Genomic DNA, 16,764 nt, shown 5'->3' on the forward strand with positions numbered 1-16,764 from the left:
CTTGCACACCAATCAATTTATGTTTAATAGACACACTTTATAGGAACAAGAATTATTGAGAGGGGATCTGCATTTATAGTAGTTCAACATGTACACTTGGTAGATAACAAAGATCCTGAAAAGGCAAGTCTTCTTCCAGAACATTTTACAAAGTCTAGAATTAACATACAGCATAGGAAGGAAAATGATAAATAATATTTAATAGCAAGGGTAAAATCGTTACAAAAGGTAAATTATCTCTTCATTTTCTAAATTGTACAAGTATTGTTGGACAACTATTTTTAGTATAATGAACAACTATTGTAGGACGGAGGAAGTAATTAGCTCCTAAACTAGTGAGATTTACCTAAGTTACCCTATATTAATAACATCATATATTGCATTAACAATTTAATGGAAATTTCAAAAGGTTGACCAGTTGTATTAAAAGTATGTGATAATTATAGTCCAATGCTCTTGGGTGATCTAGTTTACAAAATAGCCTGTAAACAGTAGTACATATGCAACCCCTTAAACTTGCACACCAATCGATTTATGTTTGATAGACACACTTTATAGGAACAAGAATTATTGAGAGGGGATCTGCATTTATAGTAGTTCAACATGTACACTTAGTAGATAACAAAGATCCTGAAAAGGCAAGTCTTCTTCCAGAACATTTTACAAAGTCTTGAATTAACATACAGCTTAGGAAGGAAAATGATGGATGGAGAACAGACAGAAAGAAAGAAATGAACAACCTGAAATCTTCTGATATAATTATATTCACATAGATCTCTCTGATGCCAGATCAAGCAACGTGCGGAAGAACTGCTGCGGATACAGGGGAGGTTGCTCTGAAAGTGCCTAAATACAACAAACACGATAATGTCAATCGTTGAAGTTTAACTTGTTCGAATTGCTCACTGAACCTTTTTTTTTATATATATAAGACATTGTATATAGTCCTTTTGTTGATAATTACAAATAGCATAAACTTGGTCCAAAATTGCAAACATATGTGGTCATTGAAGAAGAAGGCAGATATATCACCTGATGAATCAAGACAGTGGAAGGAGTCATTCCTGGAACTGTATTCACTTCTATAATCAGTACCTGTGACCGCAAAATAACGATACATCCAATTAGATCTTATAATACATCTGCAAATAGTTATCTGAATACCCCTCCTTTCCTGATTTTACTTTAAGTTTGATTTGCAGTAAAAGTGATTCTATCAATTGTATGGCATGTTAAGTGTTGCAGTTTGCAGAAATCCTTTTATTAAGTTCTGATTCCTCAAGTTCTACTACTGAATTAACTCGACAATAAATATTGCCTCTAAAATGATATTTTGGTCCCAATTCAACCGCAAACGACCAATTTGGACAGGTGATTCAACCTCTTATACTAATCTTGTATAAAAACGATGAATACTTTGAAAATTTTAGTAGAGTACTACAGCCTTCTAAACAACATGGTAAACTCTTCACCATGGTTCTTTGTGCACTCGTATAATTAACATGAGTGTGTCACAATTATCTCAAGAGGCACATCATGAACTGCAACTTGCTGGAAAAGACACATTTCCTTAATGATATTATTAACTATGAAGAATTAAATTCACTTTCATTATTGTTCAATCAATTGAAAGAATCTCAGCAATAACATACCTCACCAGTATCAGCATGAACAAATGCATCAATACGCGAAAATCCTTCTAATTGTAGAGTGTTTGCAATAAGTTCAATACGCTTTTTACACCTTTCCAAGGCGGCACTACTGATTGAGAAAGAAAAGAAATAAAGTGATTGTGAGCAATATGTAGGTAATCTTGAGACACAGAAAAGTACATCTTGTAAAGAACAATTTCTGGCTTAGTAATAACTACTTTTAAGTAGAAATGTATATTGATATAAATCTGGTAGTCATATCTAATACAGTTTCCACAAGATGAATCTTCATGACAAACCTCATAATAGAAGGTGGTGGTGGAGTCAGATTGATGCCAGTTCCACCTGCAGTCGGAACCATGTAATGTCTTAGTCATCATTTGACAAAAAGAAACCACAGTATGCCCCCATGAAGCTTATTATTATAATGGTTTCAACTAGAATCAATAAGCTCTACTCAATGAACCTATGGCTAAGGAATAACTAGGGACAAGACCATCTACCTGCTTTTCTTTTCTTTTCTTTTCTTTTTTACTACAAGCATAGAACTGTGGTTACATATTGGAGCATGCATAAATGAGAGAATGAGAAAGTTCAAATCACTGGAAGCGATATAATGTCTTACACTACAAAAATTATAATGAAGAGATACCTTGGAATTTCTCCTCCAGAGATAATATGCCTCCAGATTCTTTCACGGTTACACTAGGAGTCAATGAACGCATTGATCCACGTTTTCCTACAACACCTACGGTGACCTCTACCCATCTACTATCCCCTTTCCAGAGCAAATTGTGCGCATTCTCATTTCGGGATTTGGATGCAACAGCTATGTCATCAGTCTCAACAAAAGGTTCGAATATTAAGAGCTCTGGGGGAGGGTTTGGCATCTCAATCATTCCATGTGCCTGCATCAGATACCAAGAGAAATATATGATACAATAGTTTTAAGGTATCCTGAAATCATATAATTCGGTGTTAAAAGAAATAAATATTAGAGATTGGTAATTGACTGAGAATTAAGTAGGCGTTTGGCCAAAGATTTCAAATATTTTTCACTTTATTTGGAATTTATGAAGATGGAGTAGTGTTTGGTTATACTTTTTGCAAAGGAGAGAAGAGAGCATTTTATTTGGAAGTCATGAAGATGGAGTGGGAAAACAGGTTTGGAGCATTTTCCCAAATTTCAAATCCAACTCCAAGTTGGATAAATCTTATAACCAAACATGAGTTCGAAAAAGTGAAAATTATTCTAGGAAAAAGTGTAATTCTCATGGTTACGTCAAAATATAAAGAACAGACAATCAAGCAATAAAGCTGTCACACGAGAAGAATAACTGGTAGTAGGAGAAGTTTGCAAAACAATTGGGAAACAAAAAAGCTCGAAAATCGAAAAACAAAAATATGGTAACAATATTGGCTGCTATAGCCAAGAGGACTAATTTCTTGAAAACTTGTTTCGAGTCTCCTTGATGACAGTAGTTTATGGAAAATTTAGAGCCACAAATATGTGTAAAGTCTAAAATCTCATTATACATCGAGCAACAAGGATGTAATTGCTCAAAGTTGTCTTATAATCAACTTTTTTAGTTTTATACTAATGGTCAAAAGTTGTAATTTAAGAATTTACTTTTTAAACCATGGGAATCCTTTCGGGAGCAGTATGGGCTAATAAAGTGTGGGGGTCGTATTGGAATTGGGACCCCAAAGAAACTTGGCCATTTATGACTTTGATTGTATTTGCAATTTATTTACATACTCGAACAAATAGAAATTTGCGGGGTGCAATTTCTGCTATTGTAGCATCTATAGGCTTTCTTATAATTTAGATATGCTATAGGGTCAATCTATTAGAAATAAGGTGACATAGTTATGGTTCTTTTCCATCAGCATTTGATTGAACTCAAGCCAAGTTATTACAAAAACAAGAGCGGGCAGCGAATTGTATGAACCAGCATGCGGACCGCGTAAATCAAATATTGTATTGATGAGTCACATGGTTTTCTACATGCTCTACACACTACACAATTAAATTGTATAAAAGTTTTTTGACTTTTCTACTACAGGCTTATACTGTATGTTTTGTGTTTACCTACTTAGATAGGCGATACCAATCTCTTAAGCATGTTCTCATTTTACGATACTTACAGCTGCTTATATATATCATGAAAGCACTTATACAACAAACGATGCAGAATAAAGGGAAAAGCACATGGCAAACCTGTGGGTTTACAGCTAAAAAAAATGAAAGCAAGCACGGTCCTATTGATCAAACTGATGAACAAACGGAACTACGATTACTATGCTTGGGAGAAAATAAAATACTGCCCATGATTGGGAGAAAAAGCTTTGCAGATGAGGAGCAATTACAGAGAAGTCACATATACCTTTGACAGGCTGTTAGGAGGAATACGAGGTAGGCAGTCTTGCAATGCATTTACGTAGAAGGCAAGGTCCCCCTCACAGCTGCATAAGGCAGAGTGTCAAGTTAACAAGAAGCATTTTTCTAAGATTTGCATCCAATATTATTTAAGTAGAACAAAATTGAAGAGGAACAAAATCATACCACAATCTGGCCACACCAGTTGAGCAACCATCTCTGGCCGGTTTTACGCATAAAGTGTCACAGTGAAGTTTTGACTTCAAATCAAGCCAGAGATCAGATATGGACATTTTCAGCAGATCCTCTTTCTTCTTCACATCTTTATTTATTGTAAGGACTCCAAAGTCGGTCAGCTATCCAAAGAGAATTTTTATGCTTGTCAAGGAATAGACATTTATAGGTGTTCATGCAAAATCAGTTTGTTGACTATATTTATAACTTGCAGATGAAGTCCACGCAAAAAGAAGTTTCAAATTAATTTGAAATAACTCAAGAATGAACCTTAGCCAAAGTAGCGAGGCCCTTGGTTTTTAAGTATTGGTTTCAACCACGCGCACACACACACACACACCCCAAATCCCCACCCCCATATAAGTATTCCTTCACGAAATGTAGGTAACCTTTTTATGTATGTTGCAGTTGGGATCTAATAGTGGTAAACTGGCATTCATTTACTACTTCGCAATTGTTCAATTGTGCATATCTCAACTATAGAAGGTCATTCTTTCACTAAAATATAGGACATGCAATGAGTAGCAAATCAGGTCAACTGATCCATGAATTAAACAAAAAACATCATAGTCCAGCTTTTAATGGCCGCTATCTAAGCACCTATCTCTGAATCTTACTAAACTAATCAAAACATGGTTGAGGCAAAAGTTCCATAATGTAAGTTCAATTTCTTTTAGTACGTCATCACCAAAACAAACTTTTGTATGAACAACAATGTCAATCTTTAGAAACAATAGCTTAATTGAAATACTTGTGCAGGTTATAAAAAGGGAGAAAGTTCTATTAATGTGCTTATGCATAAGTTATGCTGCGCTTAAATATATCTCGACTGTGGCAATGACATGCTTGTGTTGCAGTTAATAATGCAACATTAACTGAACTCTTTTAATCACAATAGACTAATTGATGTTTGATTCCATTCATACTGGGAATAATGCGAGGGATGAAGAAAGAAAGGATATCAACTCACATGTTGTAGAGTAAGAGAGGTTGCAACTTTGTCCATACATGTTTTTGAAGCCATGGCGCCAGGACCTTCCATTATAAGAAGGGCAAGAAAGCAGCTACAGTTTAGTGATTATTAGTTGGCTTGTACTCCTTTCTTTCAAATACCATTCAATACATACCTGTATAGGGAACCCCTTCCGCCTCTAGTAAAGATTGAAGTGTGCCATCTTCTCCAATGCCTCCATGCACTGTCAACGGCCATAGTAACACAATTGTCATCATTACTTTCAGAAATTAAATGATAACATCTAACAAAAGTTGATAAGTGTTATAGAATGGAAATAAGCTATTCTTTTCTCATGAGGATGAATACATAGCTGAATTCATACGCCACTTTATTTTATCTACTTACTTCATAGCAGATTACTGAAGCAAAAATAAATATGTAAAAGAAGGCACATACTAACACGGTTTTAACAGTTGCCGAAAAGTTATAAGCATGTATACATCTACTGACCTGCAATGAAAACAGTCGCCTGAGATTCCTTAGCTAGCTTGACCCACTGCTCTAGAGAAAATTTCTTCGGTAATTCATCTGATATATCAAACCCGTTGAACCAACTGTGATTTCTCAGACCTCTCGTGAGATCATCCATGACCTGGTTCCGCAAGTGAGATGTCAGAGCTGCCCGATTGGGTTCAATTGCTTCTAGACACGCATCAAGGACTTCTTCTGTAGTATGTCTCAGCAAAAGGGAATAACTGTACACCAAGGAAAAGGGTTTGACATGCACTAAGATAATATTCAAAACTAGGTGGATCACAACCTTACATCCAAACTATCTCAAATATTTTCCTCCAGGTTATGCTCCAACAAGATTCAGAAATCACCACATGAAGCAATACTTTTATGTCTAATCATGTTTATCCCCTCGTTTGTAGCTCATGGACTAAATCTAACAAGATTCAACAGTGTACACAGGAAGAAGCATCTACAGAAGATAGGTATAATGGAAATTCTCCATCAAGTCCATTATGACACATTTCTCAAAAGAGGAAGGAATTTCAGGTGGGGCTATCTGGGTGCTGTAAAAACCCAAAGTAGTACCATAATTTACTGATTTTGGTTGGCTGCAGCAAGAGAGTAATTATTATGGCAGAAATGTAAGAATGAGGAAGCATTTGCATACAGGTAGTGTTTCATGAGTAAATATGCAGCAGAAGAAGTGGATGACCTGTTGCTTTGCAAGTAGCAGAACTTTAGTACGTAATGCTAACATAAGAAGGATTTCGCTGGGTAAATTCCAAGAAACTGATGAAATGGCGTCAAGGTAGAAGGAAAAACAGTGACAGGGTCTTCAAGAATCATTCAAGCAACAGTGATGTGGACATTCCTCAAGCAGTGATGTGGATAATTTGGAAAGAGAGGATAGAACAGGTTTTGGATGGACACAAGTTTTCTTCTTTCAAATTGATAAATCACATTCACCTATTTAAAACTCTTACAAATAAAAATATGAGGCTCTATTTTAGAAGATAAATGTACAAGAAGAAGAGAGTTTAAGAATTATAGAAGTGCGTTGAAATTTGTACAGGACTATTAAATTGCCATAGCATGAACTAAGTTGGATTCTAGTACAAAGAAGTTTATCTGGCAGTTGCGACAAGAAAAGTAAAAAGAATGAGTAAAGTAGGACATAAGATACACAATACTTGTAGTCTACTGCAGTTGCAATATACTTACGGCAATGTCCATACTGTCTTAAACTTCTCATTTACTTCCTGCTTGGCAGAGTCTGAAACATCAGTATAACTCATTGCAGGGGCAAGCAAGCACGGCGTCACCTCAAGCTGCAGACAGCAAGATTCCAACATCATAATATTGGCAGGATAAATTTGGGAACGTCTGAAAAAAATATTACAAAATAAACTGCTAAAGAAGTGAGAGAAAGCAACATTTGTCGAACAAGAAACCAAGGCAGTTGTACTCTCGTACTAACTATTACGGAAGGCAAGAGATCTTTTCCATCATTTCCCTCTAATTTGACACATCTGGTCATTTATATAATACCATGTAAGAAATGATGGCAACCAATCTTACATTTGGATTTCCTCTGGAAGGAACAGATTAAAGTTCCGGCATAGACAGGAACCATAGACAGGTGAAACATTAACAGAATTTTATAGTCAAACTTATGTCACTATCTTCTGAAACATATTGCTGAACTAATAACAAACATGTCATTTCCCGTGCCTGTGTAAAACACAAGCTGAGAACCCAAAAAAAGGACTTGGATAAAAATAAATGAAGTGTCTTAGACACATCTTCTTTGTCAATAACCTCAGGGCTCAGACCAAAATCAAATATTTTAATATGTAATTGATTGAACACTGCTTGAAAGCGGCAGGGTTTATCAGAACACCAAACCATCCAATATAAAGAAGGTTTTGAGTTCTGTAATGCATAAGACACTAGGGCATGATTTTGAATGTGAAATTCTAGCACTTAGTTTCCCCCAATTCAAAAAATTAAATCAAGATAGGAATGCTTGGAATTTCAGCAGCACTGGAGCACGAGGATTGACCTAAATTTAGTAAAGGAAGCCATGAATGAGGACTAATTGAAATAATCAACTCCTAATTCATCACTTAAAATAAGATAATTTCCAAAGCTTCTGGTAGTTTCATTTGCCTCCATAAGATTAGCCTTTCAGCAATCAATAATACTAGAGAAACTGAAGAATCGGTCTCTGAGGCAACATGTGAGGATTGCTCTAGTTGAAACCCTCCATAATGGTTGGAGACTTTAGTCACCAGAGAGAAAAGTGGGACACCCCACATTTCCCTTCAACAGAGGGGAGAGTGGGGTAGAAGAAAAGATTACCAGACTAAATTATATACCAACTATGTCTCAATCCCAAACCAGTTGGGGTTGACTATATGAATCCTTTACATCAATCCACACTATTCAAACCCATTTCATTCCAATAGTCAATGGTTGTTTTTTATGGATTACCGAAACAAAAAATCAAAAAGAAAAAGGAATCTGTCCCTGAGTCACAGTACTTACGTTCAGAATATAAGATTCATTAATCTGGTAGACACGAAAACTTACATCATCAGATGCCCTTAGATTCAGCCAAACATTGGTTCCACTCATAAGAGATACTTGGCGTTCAGAGGTGTCACCACCAAAGATGACGTACACTTTCTTATGTTGTTTAATAAACTCTTCTGTTACTGATGAAGATTTTGATCTCCTTCTCGACGGACGTGATATGATATTATGTGACAAAAGATCTGGAAACCGCAAGCAAGCATGCTGGATGATGGTCCGGAGAATATTTGAGTGTGAAAATCCAACCTGACATGGAAAGATGCACAAAGTCATCAGATTCAACAAGACTGTCACTAGCTATTTTATAGAATACAACATGTAAAATATCTTCATTAGAAGTTGTGCTACTGGTAAATATCATGCTACTCAAATTGACTGCATAAATCCACCAATTCTCTTATACAGGGAATGCTATCATCCCCTGCTTTTCTTTTTAAGGATTCTTCAAGTGTTTGAATGTTTGATTGGGGGAAAGGATATGATATTGTTCACAAATCAGAACTTCCATATGTAAGATAGTCGAAATTTGTTCCAGATGAAGCCTAATAACTACATATTACTTTCTTTTTATTCAAGCTATGGTATACACAATTTCTGTCAAATGGATTTCTTCTTGAGTTCAGGGAAATTCATGCCAAATGGACTTTCTTCTTTGGGATTCAGCACCGACACTTACAGCATGTAAACTTTCTTAACTACAAACAAAATGACACCACAAGATTTACATATCGATGGGCCTATACTGAAGCAGACTGGAAAATTTCACCTTGTGTTATTCTGCAATAAACCAAGAACCAGCATTAAGAGTACCTTTGATGCTTGCTGAAATAAGAAACTTGTTTGCTCCATTCCACTGATCTGGGCAGAAGAATGTACAATACAGTTCAAGCAAAAATACTGATGAAAAAATACAGGAAGGGTCAGTAAGCTATCTCACCAAGTTAATATCAGTGAATATTACTGTGCCAGAATCAGTCCTTCCAAATTTGTTTCCTGCAGAGGTGGAAGCTTTTGAAGAAGGCGGCAAAACCCAACCATCAATTCTAGCAAAATCACGCAAGCCAAGTCGCTGAAATAGTAATGACGCTCCTTCACGGATCTTTGAAATCACGTCCATAGAGAATCTAGGTGGAGTGTGATAAGCAACCTGCAATATTTGCCTGGCTGTTTAGATTAATATAAGCAAGAAGAATTTATAAGTACAGTTTAAGCTTTGAATTTAGGACCATGATAGAGGCTTAAATCAGAAAAGCATGCCATAAAAAATAAACAAAAGCATAGGACCTCCGTATCATCAATCATTCCATATTTGTCAAAGTACCACACAAAATGGCCTTCTTCACTTGGCTACTGGCAAGAGGGGTAGTCCTAACACATGAGAGACTCTCTGAGAGAGAATTTCAATTGTGTTCTAATTGCTATCTGTGTGGATGTGAGCCATAGACAACAATTCATCTTTCTTTCTTTTTTTGCACTGTAAGGCGACTTTACAACTATGGAAAGTATTTACTGCTCTGAGGACTTCTATGGGTTATGACAAGAGGTATCACAGAGATGCTAGTATGCTGGAGTGAAGGACATCTATCAAGTCAGAAAGAAAGATGAAAGATTGTCCCAGCTTGTATCTGGTGGACAATTTGGGAGGAAAGGAACCAGAGATGTTTTGAAGATAAGTGTAGAAGTATGCAGAAATTGAAAATGAAATGTCTAGCACTTCTTAACTTTTGGTGTAAAGGGATGTATTTGAAAGAGAGTTAATATCTTAAAAGGTTACTGAATTATCAGAAATTATCTAGAAAAGTCATTGAACTATGTTTGGTACCAATAAAATCACTCAACTTAAGGCTTTTATCTTCAAAAATCACTCTACTATATTTACCATCAAAATAAATTTGATATGACAAAATAAATTATATTTCCAACTAATGAAGCTTCAAATGACTGTGATTATCACCCGGATACGTGAAACGATAATCACCAAAAATTAAATTTGGCATATCAGTCGACCATAACTCAGGTAATAATTTTACTTTAAAAGTAATACAATCTGAAAACGTTTTCTCTGCCAAGGTCTTTATTTCTTATCTTTTTGTTCACAAGGAACCAAATGAAGAACCAGTAATAGCTATTAAAACTAATGTCTGGCTGCTCAAGGTGTTGGTGAAGTTGTAAGTATTGGAACTGCTAGACCATCTTGTACTTATAAGAGAGATTGTTGAGGTTCAGAAGAAGAAGATTAGAAACCATAGCAAAGTATAGATATTATTTTTGTAATTTTTTGTGGTTATTTCAAACATTTATATGTCACAATATATTTTTTGTGGGGTCCATGATTAAATGGCATAAGAAAAAAAATTAATTTGTCATGTTAAATTTATTTTAATGATAAATTTAGTTGAGTGATTTTTGAAGATAAAAGTCTTAAGTTGGGTGATTTTATTGATACAAATAAAAAGTTCAATGACTTTTTTAGATAATTTCTCATAGTTCAGTGACCTTAAGATATTAACTCTTCGGAAAATCATGTCTCTATTTTTGATGTCTTAGATTCCTTGTGAGATGACAAAGGAATAGGAGAACTCTTTATGTGCTCACTTTTGTAAGTAAGGGTGACTCCCAATTTTGAGGGGGGTCAAGTATATATCAATATACATGTTACCATTCTCAAAAAAAAAAAACTAGTAAAATTTGTGTTTATATAGGACAGAAAAAACCATAATAATGGAAAATGAAATGAATGAACACGAGATATGAAACATAATTACTTAACTATGCTTTCAATGCCAAGCTATTATCTATCACATCGAGGATGTCGTCGTTATGCTTACAAATGAAAAAGAAATTAAAAAAAAAATACATGTCCCTAGAGTTTTATGTGCACATTTCAGAAATATTTATACTACCTGTCGAGTAGGGAGATACTTCCTTCGATAGTTAAATATTGCATCTTTCTCGCTAACATCAACAGTGCCATGTGACTGAAGCTCCACCTGAACATGGTGGAAATTAAACATATAGAGCATTAAGAAAGTTGAGAAATTCATTGCTTTAGCTAGTGAGCCCATTTGATTGGAAAACTTGCGAGCTAAAGGCAGAAAGAAAATACTCTCTTTCAACTCTTCCATTAACAATAATCAAACATAAAGATCTTCCCATTGACCTACAGAATCCTCATTTACAAGAGATCCATAACTGGTGTGATGTGACACGAAGTAAAACATCAACCATGATGACAGTAAATAGCATTGTCACTCCTAGCAGATTTAATAACAGAACAGCAGTTTTAACAAATTGATTCCCAATAATCACATTTTGTATGGATAAACTTTTCAGCACTGGACACTCTGTACATGAGAAACTTTAACAAGTAATTAGGGAACTGCCAAAAAAAGTAACATCCTCGATGCTCCAAGAAAACTTAATGAAGTTCAAGTCCTCCAAGTACTAGCATAGCCCCACAAAAAGCAAGCTGCAGCAGAATGTCAGTAACTCTGCACTAACACTGCCTAAATGTGACACTACTAACTGTTCCGCACCAAATACATGATGAACCACTATAAGTACTAGAAATTCTCTTTTCTTCACTGGATCAATACTAACTTACCTACTCCTGCTCCTACTGGATCCAAGAGGGCCGATGCCCTTAGCACAATTGTAGAGCTCAAAAAGATCAGTATCAAAATTCAACTATTTAAGCTCAATAATGGACCACCAAAGAGTACCACTTTTTTATTAAAAAAAAAAAAAAAGAGAAACCAAAGAATATCAGTTTTCTTAATGATAATTGTCACCCTTATAAAAATTGTTGGATGGAAATTTGGCTCTCGATCATACAAATGCAAGATTTTGTGTCAACTTCTGCCTGTAATCGAGAACTACATGAAAAGGCATGATAAACTTACATATATAGAAAGCATTTAAGAGTATCTTCCTATGCAATGCTTATATAATAGATTAAACTGGTGCCCATCATTTATAGCATTTCAAATATCAATGTCAACAGACAAAATAGCACTTTAAACTGGAAGCAATGTTTGAAATTCCTAATTCTTGGATTTATTTATCTGATATCTCTGCAATTTTAACACCCCAGCACAATGAAAATCTACAGTCATTGTACTCGTACAGTTCAAACCGAGGCACAATATGCTTTCGGTGTTATTTTTGAGAATTATAAACCTCTTAATAAACTTAATACCAAAAGAGAATCAAGTATCTATATACCTCTGTTGGCAATAATACAACAGGCTGGCAATTAAAACCAGAACCTACATCAAGGACAATTGCTGTAAATTCACTGCCTCCTTCAAGGAAAATCTCAATAAGGACTTTGTCATCTATCCCCTGCCAAAGTAACGAAAAATGGTTTATTGATTGAATATATACCTGAATACAAACTGCAAAAAGGTATATAAAGGACTTAAATTTCCAATATCATATACACTATCAAACCAACACTATTCAAGAGGTGTAGTATAAGTTATGACAAAGTAAAACTAAAGAAGAATGACGTGGAGAAGAAAACTATTACCTCAGAAATAACTCCGTTAGCTTTTGTCAGAGAGTCAGAGACACCATAGGCAACACTAACTCCAATGCTAGATCCTGCTCTTGTTGGCTTTACCTGCAATATTGTGTGGGTCATAAATGTAAATAATGGATCAAGAGTGCTGCAGAAAACCAAAATGAATGTTCCATTGAATGCTTACCACCACTTTTCCCGACTTAATATCCAGTAGATTTTTCTCAAACCACTTTGACAGTCCAGATTCATCCGTTTCATTTCCCTAAAATCAGGACCAAACCACAGTTAATTTTGTGAAGTCATACAATTTTGCTCCTTGGGTGTATAAAAAATCCAATTTCCAGCATGATAGTTTAAGAAAACAGATTTCTTGGTAGGTTACATTGGCTAGAAAGCCAACAAGGGAAAGCCCAGGTACAGTAGAGTGAGAAGAGAACCAACCAGGAACAAGACAAAGCGGCAGTCAGCCAAGAACAGATGAATAGAGAAGCAAAAGGTACTTCTCTTTTTTGGATAATTAGAGAAGCAAAAGGAACATTTTTCCAGTTTCAACATATTATAAAGATAAACTATGTAATCATTGTCAAGGGGAGACGGAAACAAGCTGAGCTGTGAATATTCAAGCTCAGCTAGATCCGGTGAGCAAGCTCAAGCCTGTTTCTAAGAAATATGATATGGAAGTCAAACTTAACAAAGTTTGAAGACAGAAAGTCAGAAACAAGAAGAGAAAAACAAATAAACTGGAAGACCATTACCAACAGTAGTAACATATGCCTGGCATATGGAAACTTCCAAGTAGAAGAAAGCACATGAATAGAGAAAGTCAAAGCAGAATTAAAGAAATTTATGGAACAAATGAACACAAATCACACCTGTATGAGAAAATTAGGTACAGTCACGAAACCTTGTCTGTCAAGCTCCAGGGATGCATCATACTGTTAAGAATTTGGAAGAAAACCAATATCATTTATTAATCAAAGAGCAGTTTGGAGGCATAATACATTACAGACAGCAGCCTGTTGCACCATGGAAGAACCTAGGCAATTTCTTGCTGACATAATCAATATATTAACACAATCATAAATCAAGTAAAATATCAATATGAAGATCAAAGGTTTCGGAAAAGAACTACAGTTCAAATTAAGGATTACTAGAGTTGAAGTACAATCGAAATTTTTTAAATGAAATAAAAAGTTATTTTCGAGATTAAAGGTTTCTTTTTTCAATCAAATACCATGTCTAGTCTAAGCAATACATATATTCTTTTTGACACTAGTAACTAAGCAATACATATATTCTAGTTTCCTCAACTGATAAAAGCAGTACATGCCAGATCAAAAACCAAAAATAAAGTTGATGCAATAGGTATTTTACTTTATCAAATGCCTTTTGACATTGAGTGGACCCTGTTCCAACAAATGGAATATTTGATCGTTCCAATAGCTCCTGAAAAATGCATCAAGACACATGTAAAACAGAAGAAAAGGAAGTTGTTCTAAGCTTTCAAACTCAGAAGACAACTAGTATGAGTGAAATTTCTTGAGTTTTTGGTATAAAAAAACCTGAATGCCACCATCTTCACCAAAACGACCATGTATAACAGGAAAAACTATGTCCACCGAAGAAGCAAGGTGTTCTGTGAAGTCAGATAATGACCGGAAGCCTTGGGCAAGGCTGCAAACACAATATGAGAAAATTTTCAACTACAACAAGCAGGGAAGAATTTACCCTATAATAAGCCCAGATTTTAAGCTGTGAAAACTAACCTCTCAAGTTTGAAATCAAAGTCAGCAGGAGTATTTGAGTATACCTATAAGTGAAATTTAACAAGAATAAACAGTCAAACCACAAAAGACAAAGAAGATGCCTAGTGCCTAGAAGAAGCTGATAAAAGCCATCAATAAGTGAATAAAATTTAGTCTGAGTACTGGTCTTCCAAGCCAATGGCCAAGATTCACGTTGCAGAATGAGAAAGCAGAAATTAATATCCTCTGAGGTTTAAGCCCAATTTAAATTTACGGGTTATGAGCCAGTTCTTGGATTAAATTGAATGGAAAAGAAGAAAAGGAACGATTGGCTTATAGAAGATCTTGATGAAGAGCTTTCTTATGTGCTTGATAATACCCCTTAATATAGGTGATCAATTATTACAGTAACATGTAGCAAGCGGAACAGAAAATACCAAAAAGTTTAAATGGTGCATAATTAGACAAGGTTTGGACAACAAACCTGGGCAGTGGATATGGCAAAGGCATTGAGGTTGCTATCAATGTAATAGCAGCTAACATGCAAATCGTCCCCCTGCTCAAGCACTGGAAAGAGTAAATTACAGATTGAAAGACGAATATTCTTCCTTAATACAGATAATACACACAGAATCATTACATTAGTAAAATATAACACTCTCATTTCTTAGCAACAACCAACAGAAGGAAATGAAGTACTAGATCACATCTTCTAATGCATAACTTGTGGCAGCCCAATAACACTCAACTAATCAACTAAATCATCCATCTGAAACAAAGTGCAAAACTCATTCAAAAGATGTAAATGGAAAGGCCAAAATAGGTGGAATTCATAAGCTCTCTACAGAATAGAGAGCCATTGTAAGTTTTGGTTCTTCCTACTAGTACAGACCAAGAACTACCAGTGCTTTGCAACTATATGTTGAAGAGTATGATCACTTCGTCAAAGAATATAAGTTTTTAGATGATGTGATCACATAATTCAACATGGCATTAGAGCAAGCATAGATCATCAATTTAAGTCTCGCCGCCACCATTTATCAAAAAGAATTTTCATGTACTTCATCAAGAAAGAAATCCAAGCCCACCCGTGAGGGTCACGATGAAAATATAATTAACTAAATAATAGTGTTCCCTAACAAACAACTATTCTTTTAGATGAGGTGGTCACACAATTCAACACGGGTAGGCAGAGATATCCTTTTGAAGTCTTGCAACTACTAATTTTTTAAAAAGAATTTGAATATGTTTGATCAAGAGAAAGAGAGTCAATACATGAAGAGGCGTCACACATAGCAAATGTAAATAAATGTTTCTCCTCCCTAACAACTTAAATATTTACACTTCAACATATTTCCTCCATTCGCTTTTACTTGTCATATTTCCTTGTCAAAAGTACAACTATATGAACTTAAACCAACATTTTAAAATATATTATTTTATCATATTCATATGAAAAAAATTGCAACTTATATAGTACTTCTTAGAAAGTTTTTGAGAATCTAAATTTAAACTATTAAATTAATTTTATTCTATTTAGCTTCAAATATTAGTTAAATTGACTCTCTAGAAGGAAGCATGACAGGCTCTCACAGCAGTAAAGATTGGATTCTAACTCTCGCCACCACCTCACCTTTCATGTATAATGTAGGTGATCATGAAAAAAGAACCAAGCTCGAACGTAAGAGAACATGATGAATATCGGGTTTTTCACCTGTATGTTATCGAGCACAGATCGAGCAGAGTTCAATGAAATTCCCCGCTCAGCAGACGGTCCACCACAAATAAGTCCCACTCTCAAAACCTTCCTCTCCACGTTATCAAACTCATGATCATCCACTACCTCCTCGGTACAAGAAGCCCTAACTATCCCAAATCTGCAACTCCTTTCACAGCTCAAATTACTACTACTACTACACTTCACCGGGAAATTTATAGCTCCTCTTAAAGCTGCGGAGGCAGACAAACAGTAATTTCTATTGCAACGGAGATATTTGGAATAAGTAGAAATGGAATTGACTGAGATAGAAGAAGCCATTGAGGAGATTTGGGGGAATTGAAGGTTCAAGTAGAGAGTGAGTGTGATATGAGTGTAGTACTTAATAAATATGAAAAGAAATGGTGCCAGGACGGCAGTTACAGAGAAAGCTGAATTGTTTCGT

General features: G+C 35.3%; 1 protein-coding gene across 3 annotated transcripts; it reads right to left on the reverse strand.

Annotated features, from left to right (window-relative positions):
* Positions 1–89: 89 nt before the first annotated feature.
* On the reverse strand, positions 90–16,764 carry LOC125865171 (uncharacterized). 3 transcript variants are annotated; one of them, XM_049545361.1, is made up of 25 exons: positions 16,317–16,764; positions 15,087–15,158; positions 14,624–14,667; positions 14,420–14,531; positions 14,232–14,303; positions 13,730–13,792; positions 13,042–13,119; positions 12,864–12,956; positions 12,557–12,676; positions 11,236–11,322; positions 9,270–9,479; positions 9,143–9,190; positions 8,330–8,578; positions 6,959–7,065; positions 5,732–5,976; positions 5,394–5,462; positions 5,237–5,301; positions 4,219–4,388; positions 4,040–4,118; positions 2,305–2,560; positions 1,952–1,997; positions 1,653–1,761; positions 1,033–1,095; positions 741–846; positions 90–115 (listed from the first exon to the last, which is right to left on the reverse strand). In XM_049545361.1, the coding sequence occupies exons 1-24, from the start codon at positions 16,638–16,640 to the stop codon at positions 766–768; spliced, it is 2,862 nt and encodes a 953-aa protein (XP_049401318.1). In that variant the 5' UTR covers positions 16,641–16,764; the 3' UTR covers positions 90–115; positions 741–765. The 3 variants fall into 3 exon arrangements, with proteins under 3 accessions (XP_049401318.1, XP_049401316.1, XP_049401317.1); XM_049545360.1 differs by lacking the exon at positions 90–115 and adding an exon at positions 590–630; XM_049545359.1 differs by lacking the exon at positions 90–115 and having other exon boundaries at positions 454–846.

This window comes from Solanum stenotomum, chromosome 5 (genome assembly GCF_019186545.1).
Source record: "Solanum stenotomum isolate F172 chromosome 5, ASM1918654v1, whole genome shotgun sequence".
In the NCBI taxonomy this organism is placed as follows: Eukaryota; Viridiplantae; Streptophyta; class Magnoliopsida; order Solanales; family Solanaceae; genus Solanum; species Solanum stenotomum.

Bases quoted from the DNA above. Each gene is read 5' to 3' on its own strand.
- LOC125865171 (XM_049545361.1), bottom strand. From the start codon at position 16,640: ATGGCTTCTTCTATCTCAGTCAATTCCATTTCTACTTATTCCAAATAT. The intron at 14,668-15,086 runs GTTTGTTGTCCA...TTTCACTTATAG, and splicing joins TTGCCATATCCACTGCCCAG to GTATACTCAAATACTCCTGC. The intron at 14,304-14,419 runs GTTTTTTTATAC...TGCATTTTTCAG, and splicing joins GTGAAGATGGTGGCATTCAG to GAGCTATTGGAACGATCAAA.